The sequence below is a fragment of the Pseudoliparis swirei genome, chromosome 24 (assembly GCF_029220125.1).
Source record: "Pseudoliparis swirei isolate HS2019 ecotype Mariana Trench chromosome 24, NWPU_hadal_v1, whole genome shotgun sequence".
NCBI lineage: Eukaryota > Metazoa > Chordata > Actinopteri > Perciformes > Liparidae > Pseudoliparis > Pseudoliparis swirei.
In genome coordinates this window covers 11668653-11694789 of record NC_079411.1, presented here as the reverse complement: position 1 = coordinate 11694789, position 26137 = coordinate 11668653, and the positions used below count along the sequence as shown (strand labels likewise).

Sequence of the window (26137 nt, the reverse complement as noted above, 5' to 3'; positions counted from 1 at the left end):
TTAATTTTTTTAATTCTATTTATTTTCCAAAACCCAAATCGTAGTACGGCACTAATCCACCTGACATCCTCTTCCTCCTCCTCCTCTTCCTCCAGGTTTTCTCCAAACTCTTCGAAGTGGCTCTGAGTCGAGTTCCGTTGGGCAGCCTGATCCCGGCGCCGCGACCCCGGCTCGCCTCCAACAACAACGTCAAGAAGAAAATCTAGCAGCACGCCATCTTGCCCCCCCCCTCCCCCTCCCTCCTCGCGCTCTGCTCGGTTTAAAAAAAACAACAACGACGTTTTGGTTTAATTACTTCATGACGGTGAGAGTCGTCTCTGTTCCCGGACCGTAGATGAAGGTTCTTCACCGCGCTCGCTGGAGGTTTCAGGACCAATCGGTGTGGTGTGTTTTATTATTTTGTCAGTGGGCGGGGTTACGGTTATTTATTGGTGGGAGGAGCCATCGTTCAATCACAGAGTGTCATCCCAAGTGTGTGTGTGTGTGAGAGAGTGTGTGTGTGAGACATAGACGATTCCCATTCATGTGAATGTATGAATGAAGAGCGTGACCACGGACCCCTCCTCGCGGTTGCCCCTCCTCCCTCCCGTCGTTTCTGTCGCTGGGCGGCGTCACGAGGAGGAGGAGGAGTCACGACCAAAGTTTACAGCTTTACTCGTAGGAGGCCGTCGGGCGAACTGACGCCGACGCAGCGATTTTAGGACTTTTAAAATATTAAACGGTTCGGTTTCGAGGGGACATTTTTTCCAGTTTCTTTTTTTTTCTCACTTACCCAGAATGACAAACTGGTGGACGATCGTCCGAGAGGTGAACAGTTCTGGTCCAGTGTCTCCAACATAACAGTAGACCAATCAGGTGGGAGGACGCCTTCGACTCTTTAAAGGGACCAAAGAAATCGGTCGGGAAGTTATTGAGCGAGATGGATGTTCTAAAGCTCTTCCCGGAGCTTTCGGACGTTCCCAGTGGGACACGGTGGAACGCTCACAGGGCTAACGTTAGCTTAGCATCACTCCTTACTGTCGTTGGGTTTAAATACGAACCGCGCAAGTACAAACATGACATGCGTGTCATTTTGTGCTCCTTTAGAATTTGCTCAAATATAACTTTAACTTTTTTTTTACTCCTACATCTCATATAAACATATTAGCAGTTTTCTTTTTTTAAACATTAGAAAACAAAACTGTGTTCTAATGTTTCTAACGCCCGTGAGTTTGTCTGATTCTGTGGGAAGTGAGCTGTAAGTTAAAATAAGATAACGTTCCCCCGAAACCAGCCGACCCGTGAAGTAGCTACAAGTCGACGTGATTATTTGATTAATCGTTATTTTTGCCGTAATCAAAAGTTTCAGTATTAAAAAGCTGTTTTTCATTTTAATTTAATTTTAATTTCTAGTTTACCTCAAAGTTCCATGTGACAGGGAATCGAAGAGGAACTCTTCCTGAACGGTTTGTCTCTCCTCCGACTTTGTACTTAATTTATATTGATCTCTGATCGCCCAAAAAACTGAAAGTAAATAGATGAACTCGAGTCTTCAATGATCTCTGGATTCTGATTTTCGGAGATCATGCTTGTAAACATTTAACCTGGTAGTTGATGATGATGAAGATGATCAGCGTTTCAGAGAGTAAAGCGTTTTAAATGTGTTACAGTTTCAGCCGAGAGCTTTTTATCTTTCTAGATATTTAATTATGTTATTTAAATTAAGTGTCATTCCTCCGTCTTTGTTTTATTTCTATTTTTTTGGACCAACCTGAAGGACCGAACCACCTCATCTTGTTTTTTTGTTTTTTAAAAGCACCAGAAGCCGTTTGGCAAAACACGAAAAATAATGTTTAAAAATAATAATTTCATCGCCCCACATTTTGAATATAAACACTTTTTTAAAAGCCGATATCCGTAACGTGGACGAGTGAGAGGTTCATTCCAAACTTTCTTAATTTAATCTCCATTCCATCCACTACATCGCCACCGTGCTTTTTTGTTTTGTTTTTGTACAGTTCCGTTTTTTACAGCCTCATCCACACATAGGGCATGTGTATGAAATATATACATATATAAATATAAATTTTCTAGACCTTTTTGTAGCTGGAAGAACAACGGTTTGGGTGGTAGACCAGATCCAGCTCCCTGGATGTGAAGGAATGCTTTCGTGATTTGTGGATATGTCTAATAAATTCCTTTTTTTATATATATATTTGTAAATTAATCTTACATGAGCACTGCGATTCCACCCCCTGCTGGCAAAGAATGTTTATAATCGGGATTTCTTTTTCTTTTCTGTCTTCTCTTGCTTTTAAAAGTTATTTTCGTTAATTTATTTTTCAATACAATATTAAACCAAACTCCTACAACACAGAGCGGCGTCGGTCCATTTTTCATTAATGTTTTGGGTTTTACTGTGTAGTTTTCTTGAAGGATATTTTTAGACCCTAGAGGGTGCTGTTTTCTTGGTTTACTTATATAGTTATATATACTTATTATTATTATAAGTCTTAATAAACTAACATGTCATTGTTTGGGTTAGCGCTCGTGTTTTATCACTGCGTTTAATCCTCATATTCTGTGATTTACCTTATCAAAAATGATTAGGCTAATATGTTTATATTGTTCTTGTTTTTACCATCTAAAGTGCTTTGAGTAATTTTTTAAAGCACTATATAAATTTAATGTATAATTATTTTTAAGTTGCACTAAAAGCCTGACTGCAATAGAGCGGATCGTCCACTAGATGGCAGCAGACTGACTGAAGCATCAGGATAACAACAGTTTTATAATCGTTTGTAATAATGATTATTTAAATTACAGCTGAGTGGTTATCTCTAGACATGTATTCATATATAGAACCATAGTGTTTTTTCTTCTTCTGGGAAAGTAGTAAGGAAAAGCACAATATCACACATAACAGTATATTATATAGACATAGTAATCATAATATATCAGAATAGTCTGCTGTTATTTAAAACTCACTGGTAAGAACAATAAAACAATATTTTAGAAATGAAAGCTCCTTAAACTCCACTTGCACATCAACAGTTACATTAAGGAAGCATTAAGCTTTGTTTTATAAAAGTCCCAACTTCTGAAAAGTGAGATTTTAATGCCTTGTCAATATTTAGTTAAGAAGCAGGTTTAAGTGTAACAGAGCATTTAAGACAGAATACAGGTACATCAACAGACAGTAAATATATATATATACATATATTTAAAACTTTAAAGCAGCAACACATGCTCCAGTTGAAGCCCCAAAATGCAAGTATTAACCTGAAAATATGAAAATAAATAGGTTTTGTTCAGTTTAAATTGAGTAATAGTTATAAAGTAATACATTTAAATACAATTACGGTCTTTCCGTAACAATGTGTCGACTAATTCAAGATTAACAGCTTCAAATCAATAAAACTATATCAAAAAGTTTCAAAATAAAAGACTTCCGCCCGAGACGCCAGAGTGCGTTTCCGTGGTTTACTTTGTTGTTTTCGCCGGAAGCAGCCGAGGATGCTGGGATATATTTAGGATGACGAGGAGGCGGAGCTCTGACGTCATAGTTTTGTTTTTTTTCGGAGCTCGGTCGTGCTGCTGCTGCGAGAGCCGACAAACCGCTGGAAGTGGCCGGAAGGACTTCAACTTTTACACTTCTCGATTCTTCTTCCTCTTCTTCTTCTTCTTCTCCTCTTCCCCTCTCTCTCTCTCTTCCTCCCTCTCTCTCTTTGTCTCCATGCCAGAAGTCTCCCCCCGGCACCGACGCAGACAGCGGGCCTTCCTGTAGCCGACGCCCCGGCCTCCCTCCACCTCCGGCCGGCGGAGCCTCCCGGCTGAGCCCCGCCGAGGTGGCCCGGTTCCCCGCGGGGGGAGCGGCGATGCTGTAGGGCGGCCCCGGCCGAGGAGATGATGCTTCCGGTCTGAAGAGAGCCGAGAGAAGCGGAGGTGAAGCAGGAAGATGTCCGGCAGGATGCCCCTGGCCCCGGTGAGCGAGAGAGAGTCCGAACAGGTAAAAGTCTGATTGTTGATTATCGATGGGAGTTTCTGAGTCTTTGCTTATTGATATAGTGTCATAAATGGATTATAAGTGGTTGTTTTGCGTATTGTTTTTTTACGAATAACGTGTTATTGCTTCTTATTATTGAGGAAGTGTGACAGTTGGAACAGGGAGGAGCTAGTGGGTGATCATCTTGATTGATCCACAGTGGCTCAGCAGATCAGGTGGTGTTGCTGGTGGGGTGACAATGTTACACAATGTGACCTCCGTGTGTCTGTGGTGTCGCTGCCTGTAACTGGAGGGAGGTGGTAAAGGGCAAGTGCACCCAAACAACAACACACAAGTTTTAATTGATTTAAAATAGTCTATATATACTGATTCATCATCACACGAAAAGAATAAGGATCCAAATCGATGCAGAAGAACCAGAAGTGTTCTGGTTCTTTGTTCGACTACGTTACCCACAATGCAACTCTCTTCTGCTGACCTGTTTACCCACATATCCAGGTGTTGTTGTTGTTGTTGTTGTGCCAGTAGCGGCTACTGTAGGCCCCCCCCCGCCAGGTGGTCCGGTACTTCAAAGTGTACTTGTACTTTAAAGTTGTTACAGGGTATTTATACACTATTTTTGTATTACTACTTTTACTGAAGTAAAACCAAATCAGAGTACTTCCTCCGCTGGAGGGGAAGATGAACTGTGGAGTCATGTAGCAGGAAACACAGCAGACGAATAGCAGAAGTCTTTCCTTTGATTATGGATTATTTATTACAGCCGGCGTCCTTTAATACTTTGGATTAAACATCTAAATGTATTGGTATCGGGTATCAGGCCGACCTCAATAGCTGGATTGGTTACACTTTATACACTTGAATTTATATTCCTCAAGATTTATTAACGGCATAAAAAAAAAAGTTTGTTATTAAATTTGAAATTCCTGGAAAAATCGTAAGATTTATTTTTATAAATTTGTCGTTATCTGATTATTTTTTTTTTTAACATTTTGAGAATAAATAACAATTCAATCCAAGTTATATCCACGTATTTATAGTTTCACTTAGTTTTACAAAGGTAGGGGGAAAAAATCGTCTGCGTCCGACTCATTAAACAGCGATACAGTCACTTCCACACAGATTATTGATCGATACTTAAAGCCGATCGATATCAATACGGGCACCGAAAAAGGCTCGTTGTTGCATCTCTAAGCCGAACCCTCGCCGAGCAGGAAGCTGAAAGCTGCTGAGTTTCACATCCGAGGAATAGAAGAGAAATGTGCTTTGATTATTGATTATCTACCACAGCCAGCGGTGTGTTTATTTAGGAGCATTTTTGTACTCAAGCCAGTATTTTTAAGTTAAAAAACTCTCGTGCAGTCGACCAGCTTCTGTTTGGCGGACTGTGTTTATTATTTTTTATTTATTTTTTGGGGTGTTTTCTCTCGTGCCGTCCGTCAGAAACCCGGACAGCTCTGTGATGTTTTGAGTGTTTGGGTCCGTGGAGGCTGGCGGACCCCAAAGGAATTCTGGGTAAAAAGCAGCATCCTTATTGTCATGCTAATGCCGGAATGCTAGCAGAGAGCTGTTCTCAGGCTCCTCGTGCACGTCCTCATCCCCACCCTGTGTCTCCGTCTTAGAACTTAGCAAATATACACTACCGTTCAAAAGTTTGGGGTCATCCAGACAATTTCGTGTCTTCCATGAGAACTCACTTTTATTTATCAAATGAATTGAAAATTGAATAGAAAATATAGTCAAGACATTGACAAGGTTAGAAATAATTATTAATATTTGAAGTATTAATTTAGTTCTTCAAGCTCAAAGGAAGGCCAGTTGTATAGCTTATATCACCAGCATAACTGTTTTCAGCTGTGCTAACATAATTGCACGGGTTCTCTAATCAGACATTAGTCTTCTAAGGCGATTAGCAAACACAATGTACCATTAGAACACTGGAGTGATAGTTGATGGAAATGGGCCTCTATACACCTATGGAGATATTTCATTAGAAACCAGACGTTTCCACCTAGAATAGTCATTTACCACATTAACAATGTAAAGTGTGTATTTCTGATTAATGTTATCTTTATTGAAAAAACAGTGCTTTTCTTTGAAAAATAAAGACATTTCTCAGTGACCCCAAACTTTTGAACGGTAGTGTATATAAATATATATAGATTAATCTGCTCTTTATTAATAATATTATTTATAAATCACACTATTTCGGAATTGCAGTTTCCTGAAACCAAAATTAGGCGTAATTTAAAAAATGCAAATCCTCGCATTAAAGAAGCTGTGTGTGTGTGTGTGTGTGTGTGTGTGTGTGTGTGTGTGTGTGTGTGTGTGTGTGTGTGTGTGTGTGTGTGTGTGTGTGTGTGTGTGTGTGTGTGTGTGTGTGTGTGTGTGTGTGTGTGTGTGTGTGTGTGTGTGTGTGTGTGTGTGTACATTATCAGAAAAGCTGCAGGTAGATTTTCCGTCGATTTAACTATAAATTAAAATTCCAGCTCTTCAAACCCTGAGAGAATCTTTTTTTTTTTTTTACATGAGAAATCCATAACTGAATATCCAGTTCCCTTTGAGGTGTCACGTGCAGCTGAGCGACGCCCCGCCGTCCGGCCCGTTTAATCCGACGCGAGCCGTCACTTCGGCTCCGGCTGTCTGTCGAGTATCGATCGTTCCCAGAATGCACTGCAGGATGTGATGTCGGGCGTCAGGCGCTCCTCTAGAAGTCACTTTTTAAAACCTCTGGAGCCGTGTGACGCGGCGGCTTTACAGTCACCGAGACAATTACCCCCCCCCCCCATCACACCGACAACATGGAGCTCCTCTAGCCACACACACACACACACACACACACACACAGAAACACACAGAATCTCCTCATTGGTGAATAACTGTGAAATCAGCTGCTGGAGGCTTTCTCTGTCGCCGTGGCAACAGATAGGCTTACTATGGGATTCCCCCACCCCGACCCCCGAGTTGGAGTGGAGCCCACCCCGCGAGACGTGGAGCCACATGGGGACCGAAGTCCACCTCCACCCGGCTGAATCGTCCCAACCTGACCTCTGACCTCTCCGTGTGTGTGTGTGTGTGTGGGGGGGGGGTTCAAGACACACCGGGTGCTTTTCACCACCCTTAACTTGTGCTCTCTCCCCCGGCTTGACCTGGAAATGGTTCCCCCTCCGCCGTCATGGCGGATCTTCTGATCCCCTTAAAGAGGAGAGGAAACGGGTCACTTCCTTTAGGAAAGGATTATGAAAATATGAAGTAGGTTGTAATGCAGGCTACTTCCACTGCAACTGCAATAATCATTTACAGGTACAAACGGCTGCTTATTGCATAAAAAATAACTAATGTACGCCATTACATGATATGGACTGACAGGCGTTTGTTCATGCGTGTAATATTTACATAAATACGACATCCATACATTACGTTGTGAATTTAATTGGAGGTAAATTTATACGTTTTCAAGTGAGATAACGACCCGATGGTGGGCTTGGTGCAGTTGGGACACGCGCCATATTTAAAATGACGGCTTAAGAGGAAACAATAACCTCTTTTTTATCTTCTTTTTAAACGCCTCTTGCACCCGCTGCCTCGATAATATCACTTGTGACACGTCATCGGTTTGAGTCTAGAAGGCGTCGGTTTTAGGCGCCACATTCGAGGCGATCCATGCATTTTGATTTCTGGTTGTGTCAAATATAATCTGTGGGTTTGAAATCGACTGAGCCAAAAGTTCATTGATTAGAGTTTATTTAAATAACAGGAAAGACCAAAGTTAATTGTCACGTTTAATCCGTATTAAAGTTTAAAAAGAAGTATTTTATTATTGCGTCTCCTCGGCTCCAAGTGTTTCACTCCTTTGACGGGAATCATAATAAGATCTGCTGTGTACGTTTATGACCATTTATTAGTTAAATGCTCCTTAATAAATGTGCAAATCAGTCAGCTGACCGACGGCGTGTCGGATCGTCTGTTTTTTGTAAAGTTGCAGAAGCTGTGAAGAGTTCTTCGTGTTTGTGGAACAGAAGCTGGAAGTTCTGGTTTCACTTCAGCTTTCTGAGGTCGAGTGTTGTTCCCTCTCCGCTCCCCTCTAGAGTCATTTCGGCGAAGAAAGGGAACGATTCGGTTTTTAATCGCAACGTATCTGGTTTTTGTATTTTTCTTTTTCTTTTGAAGAAGTGAGATTTGAGCCAATCGCGAGGGTTCTGCCTCCGGCCGGCGACCAATGAGACGCAGGCCTCTCGTCCTCTGGAGGCTGGAGCGTGAACACAAAGCCGGCTGAGAGGGCGACGTGTTCATTCAACCTGTGACTGAATCTCAAGGAATCGCCTCTATTTAAAAAGACGGTGGATGTGTTCTGATTTTATTTTGTTGTAGATATATATATTATTTTTTTCTCAATGTCAAGGAATAATCTGTTTGTGGAAAATGCAAAATAAAAAGTTATAAAAAAATAAAAAAGACGGTGACATCACGTGAGGTCGCTGTGATCCGCACGTGTACTTCATATTCAGATATTTTAAATTATATATATATTATATAATATTTTTAAAGTAAAAGTACGAATACAACACTGGGAAAAACTACAAGAAGAAAGCCTTGGATACTCAAGTAAAGATAATTATCAGCAAATTGTACTTAAAGTATTTAATGTGCAGTAAACATTTCAGTGTTTTTTCTCTATAATATGTGATGTTTCTGGGTTAATATCACATCTGCTTTAATGTAAGTAAAGTTAATTACAATTTTGCACTTATCACAGACAGTGTCACAAAGTGGGGGAGGGGGGGTGTAGGCTGCATGTTTTAATCCTTCTTTTTTTACTGTTTAGTTTAATCAAAATCAATGCATCATATTCTATAAGATCATCATAAAATAATAATATTAATACATTTTATTTGTTTAGAGCTTTTAAAAGGAGCTCACAGCACTTTACATGGTAACACCTCACATCTCTAAAAATGAAAATAAATAACTGTAGGCGCTTGGCCTTTGCTCTCGGCTCAAACCTCGTGGTTCGTCAGCAGCTTTGGCCTAAAAAAGCCTCAGTGGAGCAGACGGGAGGCATAGTGTTGCTGGTGTGTGGTGTGCGCGTTGCTGAATAAATGTGTCTTCAAACAACCTCGTGGTTCCGGGCTGATCTTTGGTGCTGGGGGGGGAAACCCACGGGTAACGGACGTGGTCCTGTTACATAATGTCTTCAGCTTCGTGACGAAGCTTTTTGCAGCTGATCCAAGAGGCTTTTTAAAATAGTTTATAAAGCTGAAGAAGTTGGAGTATTTATCAAATGTCGTGGAGTAAAACGTATAATATGTACTTCTACAGTACGGTGGTTCTCCATCTCACCCTGTGAGAACCCAACATGTCCCCGACTCTCTCGGTGGGATCGGCCCCTTTATCGACACCGGATCCGTCGCTTGACGTATTCTCAACGAAACCAAATCGGTTGGGCGAGTATGACATCATGTCCTTCGGCGGGTGTCGCGTGTCCGTAACCGTAGAGCTGGTCCGAGTGCCGTCGGACTGGTTTCCTTCAGCTCCAGTTCCTCCTGATCCAGTTAACTCGGTTGATTTAGCTTTTTATTGTAAATATTAATGTTCTTCTTCTTGTGTCTCAAAGGAAGGCCAGTTTTATAGCTTCTCTCACCAGCGTAACTGTTTTCAGCTGCGCTCACATAAAAAGGGTTTTCAAGGGTTTTCTACCCCTCCGTGAGTCTTCTAAGGCGATAACACAATGTACCATTAGAACACTGGAGATGGGCCTCTATACACCTCTGTAGAGACTTCATTATAACCAGAGAATAGTCATGGAGTCGACTATTGGTCAGTGGGTAGCAGGTCCGTCTTTCAATCAGGGGGTTGGAGGTTCAATCCCGCCCTAGTCGATGTGTCCTTGAGCAAGGCACGTAACCCTGAATTGCTCCCTGTAGCTGTGTCTACGGTGTATGAATGTAACATGATTGTAAGTCTCTTTGGATAAAAGTGTCAGCTGAATGACATGTTATGTCATGTCATTTACCACATTGACTATGTAGAGTGTATTTATGATTAATTGAATGTTATCTTAAATTTTTTTTTTAAACTGCTTTTCTTTGAACAATAAGGACTCAAACTTGTGAACGGTAGTGGAAGTGCGTGAGAAGAAAGGAATTGTTCACGGCCATTGGGGACTTTATCTAATTTCACGATGAGTTCAGCCTCGCTCGTAGATACGAACACCGTCATTAAATATCAGGGAGTTTCCACAGCTACTTAAGAGCATGGATTTGGTTCTATTCATGCTTTTAGGGACAGTTCATTAACTTTTAAACCACAAGAACACAAGACGGCAGCTCCATCCACGGCCTGCGTCACTTAGTTTTTGTGGTTTTTGTGTCTGAAACATGAGGGGCCCGAGTACGCTGCCCTGTGGAACACCGTGACCCTCAGACGTGTCGTTCAATGGGACTCGTTTCAGGATGCTCTTTAATGTTTTTATTAAGAATGAATCCGTTTGTGTCTCTTCCAGCTGAAGACTTCCGACAGCCTCCCCGAGCCGCCGGCGCCGCCCACCAAGTCGTCGAGCCGCCACAGTCTGCCGCCGTGTCGCGGCGGCGTGACATCCGCCGCGGACGAGCAGCCGCACGTCGGCAACTACCGCCTGCTGAAGACCATCGGCAAGGGCAACTTCGCCAAAGTCAAACTGGCCAAACACACTCTGACGGGCCGAGAGGTGAGCCGAGACACGCCTCCACCGCCGCCGCCGGTCGAACGCAATTAGCAGCGGCGGTGACGCACAGACGGTGAAGGTGCTTCGGGGACATGTTCAAAAACGTAAAAATCAATGCACAGACTTGTAAGTTTTTTTTTTAAGCGGAAAAACATGCAGAACTTCTCGTTTTTAAAAAGTTCTCCATCATCAGAGTAATCCAGTGAGCTCACTGCAGCGGGGACATGCTCCTGGATGATTCGTTATACCTTTAATGGAGACGATCCGACAATTTAGGTCTCAGAGTTAGGTATGAGAATATAAAACAAAATTAATATGTCCCATCATGACTTGTTTTTTCCTGATTCTATTTTTTTAAATTACCGCAAACATACAATGTGGAAAAACTCAGGAACCGTCACACATCTCCAGTTCCTGAAGTGTGATTTAAAATCTGATATTTTAATCTATAGTCATGGTGATAACAACCATCGTATGTATCCAGGATTATTTTATGAATGAATCGTTTCCTGCTGCTTGCATCCTCTCATATTTTGGGTAAATGAAGTGATCTGCAGATGCAGTTCTCGACTCCTTCGTGCGCCCGGTGGGGAACTTAAATCTACTGGAAACGTGATGCTTCGGGATTAATAATTAACGCTGCGGACGTCAGCAGCTCGCGGCCGATTGGCGCGAGACATTTTCCCCACTTTATTTTAAGATGCGTTTTCACGATCCGGAGCCGTCCGGTCGGCCGCTCCGGGTTCTCCCCGGAGGCGGCGGGCGTTCCCAGAGGAGGAGCTTGGGTTGAGTCGGCGCTCCATTTTAATCACATTGATCATCTTTTAAAGCTTTATTTTTTGGACTGGAGCCGAAATTAAACTCTGACTCAGGTTTTTTTTTTTGTCGAACACTTTTTCCGTTTGCTCTGCAGATTTTTTGCTCTGCAGATATTTTTAATTAATTAATCTCAATATTTAACATTTTATAATTATCGCTCCTGGTTTTTTTGTTTTTTTTTCAGTCACATCAAACACATGGTGTGGCTGTGTCTGCATGAGATTGCACTAAAAAAAGAGCTTCATGTGAAAAAGCCACAGGAGAAACGTACAGTAGATATTAAATTATGTATAAATTAAATTAGGGTGGCAAAGGGTATCTGAACAGCACTTTGATCTTTAAGAAGGCGCGGTCCCTCGTTTGATTTAATTTACTTCTGGCTCCAGGAAGTCTCAACGCAGTAACAGAACTCTAAAAACACAAATATGAAGAACAATAACCTGCAAAAGAAGATGAAGGAACCCGGGGTTCCGTCTTGTTTCAGCGTTGAATAACTTGAATGTACTTTCAGTGTTTTTAAGGTTTATCAGGAAATAAAACTCAAATTAAGCCTGAAACAGTCACATGATAACGGGTCAAATCACCAGATGTTTAAATGATTCAATCGAATTAAAACATATAAAATAAAACCTGATGAGTTAAATGTAGTAATATAGTAATAACTTTGATGTTTCTCTGCAGGTTGCCATTAAGATCATCGACAAAACTCAGCTGAACCCCACCAGTCTGCAGAAGGTACGCTGTGACCTCTGACCTTTCACCTGTACTACCTACTTTAGATGGAGTAGAAGTATAAAACACTCCTGTAAAGTAAAAATACCTCCAAAGTGTTCTGACATGCAGTGTTTGAGTAAATACATGAGTACGTTTCTGTTTCAAAACGACCGTGTGGGGACGGCAGAAATTCCCACATCAAGTGAACGCAGCATGAGGTCACATCAATAACCGAGCTGCAAACACAAAGAAAATAAATGTCCAAAATAAACCTTCTCTTCTCTTAAGCTCTTCAGGGAGGTCAGTGTGATGAAGATCCTCACTCACCCGAACATCGGTGAATGCAGCTCCTCCTCTTCCTCTTCCCATCCTCTTCCTCCTGAGCCTCCTCCTGTCGCTCCCTTTCTTCTTGTGCACCCCTTTTTCCTCCTCCTCCTCCTCCTCCTCCTCTCCCCCTCCCTCCCCATCTCTCTTCCTCCTCCCTCTCCTGTTGCTCCATAATTAGCTTTCACACCTCCTCTTTCCCTTCCTCCTCATCCTGCTCCCCCCCATCTTGTCCCTCCTCCTCCTCCTCTAGCAGTGCTCAGTATTGAGCAGTATTTATATTTGACTGCTGTTGTTTTTCAGTGAAGCTGTTTGAGGTGATTGAGACGGAGAAAACTCTGTACCTGGTGATGGAGTACGCCAGCGGAGGTAAGACCAGCCCACCTGTCTGTCCACCTGTCTGTCTCCCCGTCTGTCCCTCTACCTGTCTGTCTACCTGGTAACATGAACACTTCCACCTCTGACTGTAAACATGAGGAGTAATATATCATCTTCATAGTTTTCCAGCTGGAGGTGTGACATGTCTGCTCACCTGGCTGTCTGACTGTCTATCTGCTCACCTGTCTGTCTGCCTGTCTGACTCTCCACCTGTCTGCCTGTAACAGGGGAAGTGTTTGACTACCTGGTTGCTCACGGACGAATGAAGGAGAAGGAGGCCCGAGCCAAGTTTCGCCAGGTGACATTATTTTATATCCACGACACCATCTGGTCCTCCACATCCCACAATGCACTGCGTCCCGGTCGGTTGTTTTAACGGTGCGTTCAGGCGCGTCTCTGTTACCTTGCAAACGTGTGCGAATGAAACTCGCCTCGTCTCTTGAGGTTTTGAACGCTCCAAAGAACAAAACAAAAACAAAACTGTCATAGATCTATACGTTCTTTAAATTTTTTACTTATTTTTTAGACATTTTCTGCCTTATTTTTGTTATTTGATATTTGATAGTTGATAGTTGATAGTTGCAACGAAGGGCGTCAAGACTCACGCTGCGATAACGACCACTAAAGACTTGTGTCGGCTGTGACATTATGTCCCCATTAACCACAATTATAACCCCTGACTTAATATTTGAGAGCAGCTCAGTGAAGTAAACACGCGGGTTGAGTTAAGTGGTGCTTTAGTGTGACCGCGTCATTATGCTGGAGAGCTGCGGTCGACACGCTCTCCTGGTTTCTGAGTCTTAATTCTTGTTTGCCGAGACTCACGATGTCTGAACTGTAGCTCTCTGTCGTTAAGCAATTATTTTAGATGAGCACTAAACTGTACAGCTGTTCATGGCATCCACATATATATATATATATATATGAGTTTTGGTAATTATTATTTATTTTTAATCTCTCTATCTCTCTCTCTATATAAACATATATATATTATATATGTTTTACATTCATATATAAATAGAGATAAAAGATAATATATATATAGATTTTTTAAATATATATAAATACCAAAAATATAGATTTAAAAAATCTTTCTCTACATATATTTATATATATATAGATATATATATGTATGTATATTTATATATATATTATATATGTATGGATATATATACATATATAAATATGTGTATATTTATATATTTATATATACATATTTATATATATATGTATGTGTATATATATGTGTATATATATATGTGTGTATGTATGTATATTTATATATGTGTGTGTATATATATATATATTATATATGTATACATAAACACAGTTGTGTTAAATACATTGTTATATAAAAGTTATCTGTGTTTTGTTAAATTTGATTTCTATTTCTTCTTCTTCCATCACTGAGTCAGATTGTGTCTGCAGTGGAGTACTGCCACCAGAAGAGGATTGTACACCGGGACCTCAAGGTACACACACGCACATGCACACGTACACACACTAAAATATATTTTCTCTATTTACACTGTAAATGAAGTAAATGCCGTCTAACACATCAATAAAATGTTAGTGCGTGTGGTGATCGACGTGTTTGACCCTCAGGCTGAGAACCTGCTGCTGGACGGCGACATGAACATCAAGATCGCCGACTTCGGCTTCAGCAACGAGTTCAAGCTCGGCAGCAAGCTGGACACGTTCTGCGGCTCTCCTCCGTACGCCGCGCCCGAGCTCTTCCAGGTGAGCAGGAGGCTCCGCCCCCTCCACACCTGTGCAACTAACGCTGTGAAAGCTCATGAACTCATTCTAGACGTCTTCTTATTTATATTTACCAAATGTTAATGTGACATTTTTATCATCAGTGGAGAGAAGGGAAGAATAAATAAAGTGAAATGTTGAAAAGGGAAAGAAGGGATAAAGGAAAGAAAGAAGGTCAAACTATATCATCATTAATAATAACTAAAAGTAAGATACAGCACATTCATGAATGTAATTCTGTTTTATTTATTGTTTGTTAAAAAAACTAAAAAGACAAAATTGGAGAGAATATGAAACAGAACTATGGTCAACATATTAAAATAATAATACAAAATATTTATTCAGAGGAAAATGTATGTTTGTAAACAGAATAAATAATAAAAAACATCTGTCACGTGACACCGTAGGACCGTGTGTGTGTGTGTGTGTGTGTGTGTGTTGGTGTGGTAAAGCAGAGGGCTGCTGGGTAATGTAGTTCTATCTCTCTGCAGGGGAAGAAGTACGACGGGCCCGAGGTGGACGTCTGGAGTCTGGGAGTGATTCTCTACACGCTGGTCAGCGGCTCGCTGCCCTTCGACGGGCAGAACCTCAAGGTGTGGACAAAATAACAGAAACACTTTTAACATAATGTCAAGTCATAATATTCGTTGTGGTCGGTTGCAGTAAATAGAGACGCTGAACTCTAACACTCAAACGCATCATTATTTTCCTCTGTGTGTGTGTGTTTCTGTGTGTGTGTGTGTGTGTGTGTGTGTGTGTAGGAGCTGAGGGAGCGTGTCCTCAGAGGAAAGTACCGGATTCCCTTCTACATGTCGACGGACTGTGAGAACCTGCTGAAGAAGCTGCTGGTTCTGAACCCGGGGAAACGAGGCAGCCTGCAGGTGAGACCGGAACATAGAACCAGGAATATAGAACCTGGAACCTAGAACCAGGAACATAGAACCAGAAACCCTAGAACCTGGAACCTGGAACCTAGAACCTGCAGTCCACATTGGAAACCTGTGCTCTGCCGCTTTAGGACACGCCCCCTCATCGGCGGCTCCGTCAGACCAAATCGATCTGAAAGATCCATAAAACACCAGAAACAAAGGATTCCTCTTTCACTGCAGATACACTGTGTGTGTGTGTGTGTGTGTGTGTGTGTGTGTGTGTCTGAAATGGACACTCGGGTCTCGGGTATCACAACATCGCCTGAATGTTTAAATAAAACAGCCGTTTGGTTGTTTGTTTGTTTCTCAGCAAATCATGAAGGATCGATGGATGAACGTCGGCTACGACGAGAAGGAGCTGAAGACGTACAACGAACTGGAGCAGGACTTCAACGACGTGAAGCGCATCGGTCAGACACACACACACACACACCTATACACACACGTACAAACATGTAAAAACACACACACACACACACACATTCCCATGATTCATTTGATCTGAAAACACAAACTCGACTCCCAACGTGACAAACATGCTCTGCATGTCCCATGATCCTCTCTGTTTGATGATGTCACTCATCTGGAGGCAGCCGATCGTGTAGCTTTCATACATTCAAGTTTCATCTTTTAATCAATTACGTCCTCATGTTGACGCCCATCGCCGACTACATGTTGTTGTTGTTGTTGTTGTTGTTGCATTAGCTCGTGTTGCGATGCCAACGCGCCGAAGGGAGGCGGTGAGCCGTCCGTTAACCAAAAGCTGAAGTTGTGTTTCCCGACCGATCAGAGCTGATGGGCACGATGGGCTTCCCCCAGGAGGAAGTGGTGAAGGCGCTGGACGGCCAGAAGTACAACGAGGTGACGGCCATCTACCTGTTGCTGGGCAGGAAAGCGGCTGAGGTGGGTTCAGAGGGGCTCGATTAGCCTAGCTTAGCACAAAGACTGGCAGCGGGGGGGAACTGTTAGCCTGCCTCCAACGCAACGACTTGAACCCTCTGTTGTTGTTGTTGTTGTCTCCAGTGCGAAGGCAGCGAGTCTCTGACCGGCGGCAGCCTGGTTCAAAGGTCGCGGCCCAGCAGCGACCTCAACGGCTCCAGCCAGTCCCCCGCCCACTCTCGCAACGCCTCGACCAATCAGAAGCAGCGGCGCTTCAGCGACCACGGTGAGTCGCTTCCCAGAGTCGGCGCAAAGCGGTTGGAGAGCGAGAGTTGTGACGCCGCGACGTTCTGCCCCGTGTCTCAGTGGCGCCCGCCATCCCGCCGCCCGTCTCCTACACCAAGCGCGGCCACGCCCACAGCGTGGAGAGCGACAGGAAGGAGGAGCCGGCGTCGCCCGTCAGGGCGCCGGACCGCCGGAGGGCCGCCACGGCGTCGGGGGTGAGCGGCTTTCAAGGGCGGTCCGGACCGCGGCGACCCGTCCGGCCTGTAGGGGGCGGAGCCATCTCACGTGACGTGTGATCAGCTCAGTGAAGCCGAGTGTGTGTGTGTGTGTGTGTGTGCGTTGCAGAACATAACTCGGAGGAACACGTACGTTCACGAGAGGGCGAGCGCCGAGCGCCACTCGTCCGCCGTTCCCAACGGCAAGGACAGCAGGTGAGAAGGATTCTGGGAAATGGTGTTTTTTTTTTTTTTGGATGCCGTTTTTTTCTCCGCCTCACGGAATCCTGCCGCCTCCGTGTTTCAGTCTCCCCGAGGTGCCGGCGGCGTCTCCGTCCCCGTCGCCGGGGGCGACCATCTCGTCCGCGCGGCCCCGTCACGTGAAGTCCATGTCGGCGTCGGGACATCCCATGAAGTCCTGCCTGCCGCCCATCGACGACAACGCCGAGTACCAGAGGTGAGCCGGGCGCCGGCGACGCTCTCCACGCCGCCGCCGTGTGAGCGGTCGCCGTAACTCCTCCCCCTCTCCCCCCCTCCCCCAGCCCCCCCCAGCAGCCGCCGTCGTCGCCCTCGGCCTTCAGCGTCACCAGCAGCGGCGCCGCCGCCACGCCGGACCGGACCCGCTTCCCCCGCAGCTCCTCCAGCCGCTCCACCTTCCATGGCGCTCAGCTGCGGGACCGGCGCTCCGCCACCTACAACGGGCCGCCGGCGTCGCCCAGCCTGTCCACGCACGCCGCCGCCTCCATGGCCACGCCCCGCCGCGGCACCTCCACCTCGCTCATCGGGAAGATCACCTCCAAGTTTGTGCGCAGGTCAGCGAGAGCCGAGATGTTGAAGTCTATATATATATATATATATATATTTATATTTATTAATATATAAACAGAACTCTTGGCTTCATGAGCCAGAATTCTGGAAGTATTTTTTTGGGTCATACATAGAATATAACGAAATATTCCCAAAAAAAGACACTTTGGAAACATTAGAATATTGTACTTTTCGGAGAAAAATGGGTTGAACCCTCACAGGATAAAACAATATTTTATCTCTTTTTAGTTTTGTTTACGAGGATAGTTTAGTTTTTTATTTGTCTAATATATATTTATATACATATATATATATATGTATATAATAAAATATCGAATTTTATTAAAACATTGGTTATTCAGTTTTTCAATCCAAGACTTTTTTATAATATATGTATACAATATATATATATATATATAATAAAATTAAGAATTTAACTAAAAATCAGTTTCTCAATCCAAGACTTATTATTATTAAATCACTACTGATTTATAATAATATATATGTGTATATATATATGTATATAATATATATATATACAGTATATATATATAATAAAATTAAGAATTTAATTAAAACATTTATTCATCCAGTTCCTCACTCGAAGACTTATTATTAAACCACTAACTTTTTAACATTATAATTTAATAGTATATAATATTTGGGTGAACCGTCCTTTATTTTAAATATAAATTTTATTAAATGTGCTGAAGTCTTAACGTTAACTGTGTGTGTGTGTGTGTGTGTCTCTGTCCTCCAGGAGTCTCTCCGGCGACCCCAAGGAGGACGGCCGGGAGTCGAAGCCGCGCGCCCTGCGCTTCACCTGGAGCATGAAGACCACGTCCTCCATGGAGCCCGGCGACATCATGAAGGAGATCCGCCGGGTCCTGGACGCCAACAACTGTGACTACGAGCAGCGCGAGCGCTACTCGCTGTTCTGCGTGCACGGCGACGCGCGGCAGGACAGCCTCGTCCAATGGGAGATGGAGGTGTGCAAGCTGCCCCGCCTCTCGCTCAACGGCGTGCGCTTCAAGCGCATCTCCGGCACGTCCATCGCCTTCAAGAACATCGCCTCCAAAGTGGCCAACGAGCTGCGGCTGTGAAGGGCTGTGCGCCCCCTGGTGGCCGCCTGGTGCCCTGCACCGCGCCGCCCCCTGGTGGCCCCCTGGTGGCCCCCTGGTGGCCGCCTGGTGCCCTGCACCGCGCCGCCCCCTGGTGGCCGCCTGGTGCCCTGCACCGCGCTCACTGCTGTATGACTCAGAGGAGACTCGTTTATTATACTCGACACACACTTAACTATTTAATGTTTCTCACTAAATGTTTGCCAGTGAAACCAAATATTAAAGCTGACGGTGCAGATATTCAGCAGGTTGTGGTCCCCCCCACCCCTCCGCCTCCTCAGTGATGAGATCCGGAACAAACACCAGGGCTAATGAGGGTGTTTCCATCTGTCGCTGCCCACCGGGAGCGAGACTTTGTTGGTTTACCACCGTTCACGTGCACTCCAGGAGGTTTCCATTGCCGTGGAAACCGAGTTTGGAACCATCCCGTTCTGTGGAAAGAGGGTCGGCCGGTCGGAGCCGAACCTGACTCGAGTGTTCGGGGCCCGATGGTGACGTAGCCGTACGTTGGCGTGGCGACGGAGCTCTGTGATCAGTGCAACGTATTGTCAGATCTATTTTTATTTTTATTTTATTTTATTATTTGCTACCAGCGACTCGGAGTGCAGGTGAAACACGGAGCTCCTCCTGTACCTGTGCAACTCTCACGGTGCACGAAGAGAATTTAACATGCAACTATAAACAAATCTGAACAAGTTACTAAATATATAATACTTCATATATATTTATATTTGTGTATATATATATTTGTATATACATATATATATTTGTGTGTGTATATAATATAATATATATAAAATATATATATATAAAAATTATATGTATATAAATATATAAAATATATTATATAAAATATATGTGTACAGGACTGTCTCAGAAAATTAGAATATTGTGATAAAGTTCTTTATTTTCTGTAATGCAATTAAAAAAACAAAAATGTCATGCATTCTGGATTCATTACAAATCAACTGAAATATTGCAAGCCTTTTATTCTTTTAATATTGCTGATTATGGCTTACAGCTTAAGAAAACTCTAAAATCCTATCTCATAAAATTTTAATATTTCCTCAGACCAAGTAAAAAAAAAGATTTATAACAGCTGAGTGTTTGTCAAGGCTCAGGAAACCCTTGCAGGTGTTTCGAGTTAATTAGACAATTCAAGTGATTTGTTTAATACCCTACTAGTATACTTTTCATGATATTCTAATATTTAGAGATAGGATATTTGAGTTTTCTTAAGCTGTAAGCCATAATCAGCAATATTAAAAGAATAAAATTTCAATTGATTTGTAATGAATCAATGCATATTTTTTTTTTTTGATTGCATTACAGAAAATAAAGAACTGTATATAAAATATATGTACATATTATATATGTATATTAAATATATGTATATTATATATATGTATATAAAATATATGTATGTACATAACATATATATGTACATAGAATATTATATATATGTATATAAAATATGATATGTATGTACATAACATATTATATATGTATATAAAATATATATGGAGAAAATATATGTATATAAAATATTATATGTATGTACATAACATATTGTATATGTATATAATATATACATATATAATATCAGCTGTTACCTTGGTGTTTCTTCAACCTTGAATAATGGATATTTTATCGGAGATTGTTTTGCAACATTTTGGCTCGCAAAAGAAGAATAAACAAATTGTTCGAAGCTTCCATTTAGTCGACGCCCCCTCACATGACGCCGGGTCCAGAAAAAGTGCGAGTGACCTTTCTGTGACCTTACTGACCCTCGTCGGTCCGACCCACCGGGCCTCGAGTTCTCTGCCGCCCGCTGGCTGTGAGGCCCGAGAGGTTTTTAAACGGTGACGCGGATCCATCGTACGTTCAGCGCGGATCATAATCGTGATGACCCGACGACGGCCTTCTGTTTCCATGGTGACGAGCTTCAATCATTGGCTGTGTTCATATTGAACTCTTCACACATCGGGCTGTTCGGCTTCCTCCTGACCGACTGGGACGTATCCTGTATCCAGGGGGCCGTCGGCTCCTTTATGCTCTTTAAAACACTTTAAAACAAACCCGTCATATTAATATCACATATTTGGAAACTCCACCAAACTTCATGATAACCGGTAAAACACACACACAGATTTTCCAGTCGCGCCGTTGAGTTGCACAGTTGACAGTCGAGGGGTCGAAGAGCGTGACGCGCAATCGGTGACAACATCCTCCCTGTTTGACCTCTGACCCTGCTGGCTGATGTTAATACGATGGCAATAATCCCGGAGCTCTCGGTCGATGATGTCACCGGTTCACACACAAACTGTAAAACTCTTGTGTTTATTATTTTATTATCGAGCCACAGATGTGCGGCTCCAGTATTCAGCAGACTGTTTTTATTTTGTCCACACTGACACTGAAAATCTGACTATTCTCATTTCTTTTTCAAGCTTTTACCAGTGAGACCAAACGTCACGTTTCTGTTGACACGGCGTCCCAAAAGCTAGAGGATCAGTCTGGTGGTATTTTTCTATACGTGTATAAATATATATATATATTTAGTTTTTTAAACAATTCACTAATCTCACGTGCTTCCAGTCCGAGGCTCTCGGCTCCGAGCACTTTGGTTCCTACTGAAGGCGGGAATCTTTAAAAACACAAACATATACAGGACTGTCTCAGAAAATTAGAATATTGTGATAAAGTTCTTTATTTTCTGTAATGCAATTAAAAAAACAAAAATGTCATGCATTCTGGATTCATTACAAATCAACTGAAATATTGCAAGCCTTTTATTCTTTTAATATTGCTGATTATGGTTTACAGCTTAAGAAAACTCTAAAATCCTATCTCATAAAATTTTAATATTTCCTCAGACCAAGTAAAAAAAAAGATTTATAACAGCTGAGTGTTTGTCAAGGCTCAGGAAACCCTTGCAGGTGTTTGAGTTAATTAGACAATTCAAGTGATTTGTTTAATACCCTACTAGTATACTTTTTCATGATATTCTAATATTTAGAGATAGGATATTTGAGTTTTCTTAAGCTGTAAGCCATAATCAGCAATAAATCAGAATAAAGGCTTGCAATATTTTGTATTTGTAATGAATCCAAATGACATTTTTGTTTTTTAAATTGCATTACAGAAAATAAAGAACTTCATCACAATATTCTAATTTTCTGAGACAGTCCTGTATATATATTGTATAATATATATTTATATTATATATATATTGTATAATATACATATTATATAATATACATGTATTTAAGATACTATATAGTTTTACATTTTAAAGAAGAAAATTAAAAAAGGTTCCTGGCTGTTTTAATTTTTTTATTTAAATTATTGTTTTTTTAAATGGAGGAAATAATTAGTTGGGGACTTTTTTCTGCAGTGGATTAATCCACGTGTGGATAATTAGTAATAAGACATTTGACACACACACACACACACTGTTGGTTTTTGGTATTTTCTTGACGTGTAGAAAGTCACCAGATTTATCCTTTACAGGGTTCCTGTTCACGGGCCGATCACGCCGCACGTGTCCCGCCGCCGCCGGCCTCCTGAATGTAGAGCTCTGTGTTTACGATGCATTCACTCGTTTAAGTTTAAGTTTCTGTATATTTTGGAATTTTTGTTCTAATCCACCGAGTCTGTGCAGCGAGGTCGGGGGGGGGGGGGGGGGGGGGCACTACTGAAACTGGAGACCACTTTGCACTCTACGTGTCTAGCACTTAAAAGAAGAAGAAGAATAGACCCAGGAAGGGAACAAACAAACGATGCAAAAGCCTGTGAGGAAAAGGGTGTGAGTGACGTACGATGCCTTCATGTCACCCGGGGGACGACTGTAAATCTGAGCCTCTTACTTGAAACATTCGCCTTTTCGCCCTCAGCTTCCGGAGAAGAGAGCGTAGCAGGAGTCCAGTGTCGTCGTGACCCATGACCAACGTTTTGAATAAAAAAAACTCAAATTCAACTTTTCTTCTCATTTGTCATTTTGTGAGCGCTGATAAAATCTCTTGACGTATTTAACGAGTTTATTTAAATTCAGATAATCGTCTTGATAGTTTTTTTTTTATGACGGGTTGTTTGAATTGATCATTTTAGCAATAGAGGTTTTATATAATGACAAATTGAATGTAAATAAATTCAAATTTTAAAATATAATAACATCCCATTTAAAGAAGATTAATATATTAAAAGACATCGTACTGTAACTCTTAAAGCTCTTCTTAATTCTACTTTAACATTGTTTGCTATATGATGGCTAATAGTTTCACGCTTCCTTCTGATTGGTCGGCCCGTGTGTTCTCCATCATCATCGTCATCGCCCCCTGTTACGGCCTCTCGGTTAACTAGGGATGCACAGGCCGCAACATACAAAAAGGGATACAGCTAAGGGGGAAACAAAGGAGGCAAATAATAAAGTTAAATACTTGAACAAAATAAGGAAGATTTATTTCACAGTTAAAGGTTTAACGAAGGGCCGAATAACACAGAAGCAAAGCAACAGGAAAAATAGGCGTCAGGGTCTCCAAGGCCAACACAACAAACAAAACCACAATGCTAACTAGAAATCAAAAGATACCACTGACCTACCATTGAAGAAAGGAAAAACAATACTAAGCTCCCTGTCTGACCACAAAACAGGAGAAAACTGACACAACAAAAATGGCAGAGAACCCCTACAAGCTTGACCCGAAAATACAAATGGTGGCCAACACTTCGGCACCATACCACAGAATGGTCACAGCTCAGAGGTGAAGAGAGAGAGAGAAACATGGGTGTATATAAGCCCCGCCTGCTGATTAGGTGATCCCTCTCAGGTGGTGGTACTCCCGGCGTACCAGAACTGAGAGAGATAGCTCCACCCTCTTCCTGAAAGAGGGCCGTCTCAGTCACGGGACGTAACACCCCCGGTCTACTTCTGCGTGGGAATGAGGTCGTCGATGGCCCCGCCCCCCTCCAGCCTCTTCTCCATGGCGACCAGCGGCTCGACCCCGTCCACCACCAGCTGGCTCGGCGCCGCCTCGCTCAGGCCGAAGGTCGCCGCGTTGCTCACGCAATGCAGCGCCGCCGGGGATTCTGGGAAATAGAAAAAGTCCAGTTTGAACTTTTGGCTTCAGGTGAAGAGACGTCAAAAACTCTAAAGTGATGTATTGAGTTAGTTTTAGAGTAAATGACACTTTTAATTAAAATGTGAATGCGTAAAAATACAAAAACATCTATATTTACACTCACTTTGAAAAATGGACCCAGCCTTCCTAAATCCGACCATCAACTCAGCAGCTCCAGTAGCTCCAGTAGCTCCAGTAGCTCCAGTAGCTCTAGTAGCTCCAGGAGCTCCAGTAGCTCCAGTGTTCTTCTCGAGAAGATGTTGGAGTCCCTCCGGGCCCTTGAGCCGAGGACCTCGGCTCCAGTCCCCTCTGTCCCGCCTCCGTCCCGGTCGGTCCCAGGTTCCGGTGCTCCTTCACCTTCCCGTCCAGTCCCGGTTCCCCGTGACCCGGCCCGTCCGGTTTCAGTTCCCCAAGTCTCATCGCCTGGTCCCGGTCCCACGGAGCCCACATCCCCAGACCCCGGTACCCTCATGACCTCAAAGTCTTATATCTAGGTAGATATAATATATTGAATATAAAGCAGTAGGGTTATATCTGAGAGACAATTTGGAGGTCAAGGGTCAGTCTGCAGAGTACGCGTGTGTGTGCATGTGTATTTGTGTGTGTGTGTGTGTGTGAGTGTGTCTCTGCCTGTGTGTGTGTGTCTGAGTGTGTGTGTGTGTCTGAGTGTGTGTCTGTGTGTATGTGTCTGTCATTCTGTGTGTGTATGAGTGTGTGTTTGTCTGTGTGTGTGCGTGTGTAAGAGTGTGTGCATATGAGTGTGTCTGTGTGTGGGAGTGTGTGTGTCTCTGCCTGTGTGTGTGTGTGTGTGTGTATGTACAGTATGTGAGTGTCTGTGTGTGTCTGAGTATGTGTCTGTGTGTGTCTGTCAATCTGTGTGTGTGTGAGAGTGTGTCTGAGTGTTTCTGTCATTCTGTGTGTGTTTGAGTGTCCGTGTGAGAGTGTCTTTGTGTCTGTGTGTATGTCCTGTGTCTGTATGTGACAGTGTGTGTGTGTGTGTGCGTGCGTGTGTGTGTGTGAAACGATGTATTAGTTTGCATACATATCAGTGGAAGTTGAAGGGTAAATAGTAAATAATGTTTTATTAAGAATTCCCAAATTATTTCCCAGATTTTTCCGGGTACCTGCTCTTTTTGTTTCAGTCAAACGTAACTGCAAATTGGAGGGAACGTAATTTGTGTGATACAGGGTTGTATTTAATGCACCCCTGCATTCAAACATTAAATAGCCGAGAGTTTTTTTCAGCGTAAGAAATACGATGTGTGGCGGGAGTGCGTGAGATAAGACCGAAATGACACTTGAGAGCCCTGAGAATGTTTAATATTAATTATTACAGCATTTGTGTATTGCAAATGCTCCTCCTTCATTAACACTCGGAGTCTAAATACATGAGTATAGGCCTACACGAGATACACGAGTATAGGCCTATACTTTAACTATCATTGCTGCGATGCAACAACAATGTTCTTCTTTCTCCGGTACGTCACTTCATCTCTTTTTAAGTATCCGGAGTAAGCAACGACACATGAGTACACCATGACACACGAGTGGTAGTGTGGTGATGTTGATGTTGATGTTGATGTTGATGTTGACGTTGTTCATGACGACGCCTCCTTTCTGGCCTGTGGTGCTTCCTGCTTCATTCTGAGGTGCAGCGGGAACGGCCACAGGTTTCAATGCTAGGAGGAGAGACGAAACAAAAACGAAGCGCATTGTCTTCGCTGACTGAACCGTTAGTTGTCGGTGGAAGACCGGAACTTTGATTTTGTTCTCCCCTGGTGGACAAAATAAAGAGAAAATAAAAAGTTAAAGCAAAAGTTTAGACATTTAGAGTACGAAGCCTCGTTCTCTCCGAGAGCTAAATATTCAGATTGATATCAGGCTCACTGAAGATGTATGGAGGACTTAAAATGTATTAAGTATAAATAAATAGATGCATGAATAAATACAGGAATAAAAAAATAAATGAATGTATAAATGTTTAAATAAATACAGGAATACATAAATATAGGTTATACCTAAACAGGACATTATTAAATAAATCTATTTCTGTCAGTGTCATAGTGATATTTTATGCTCATTTAGACTCTATCACTGAGA

The 26137-nt window shown here is 42.6% G+C and overlaps 2 protein-coding genes across 3 annotated transcripts in view; both read left to right on the top strand.

Moving 5' to 3' along the window:
- Positions 1 to 2355, top strand: part of LOC130189695 (atlastin-2-like) — a 15579-nt gene extending 13224 nt beyond the window's left edge. For both annotated transcript variants that reach the window (XM_056408631.1, XM_056408630.1), the window contains one exon: positions 96 to 2355. In XM_056408631.1, coding sequence (XP_056264606.1) covers positions 96 to 206 — 111 coding nt within the window. In that variant the 3' untranslated portion in view covers positions 207 to 2355. The remainder of the gene's footprint in view (positions 1 to 95) is intronic.
- Positions 2356 to 3551: 1196 nt separating this feature from the next.
- Positions 3552 to 19161, top strand: LOC130189694 (serine/threonine-protein kinase MARK1-like). The gene is made up of 18 exons (XM_056408629.1): positions 3552 to 3988; positions 10488 to 10691; positions 12189 to 12242; positions 12510 to 12558; positions 12849 to 12914; positions 13151 to 13221; positions 14339 to 14395; positions 14529 to 14663; positions 15173 to 15274; positions 15443 to 15562; positions 15921 to 16020; positions 16401 to 16513; positions 16634 to 16775; positions 16856 to 16989; positions 17120 to 17205; positions 17297 to 17446; positions 17532 to 17801; positions 18557 to 19161. The coding sequence occupies exons 1-18, from the start codon at positions 3938 to 3940 to the stop codon at positions 18897 to 18899; spliced, it is 2247 nt and encodes a 748-aa protein (XP_056264604.1). The 5' UTR covers positions 3552 to 3937; the 3' UTR covers positions 18900 to 19161.
- Positions 19162 to 26137: the final 6976 nt, after the last annotated feature.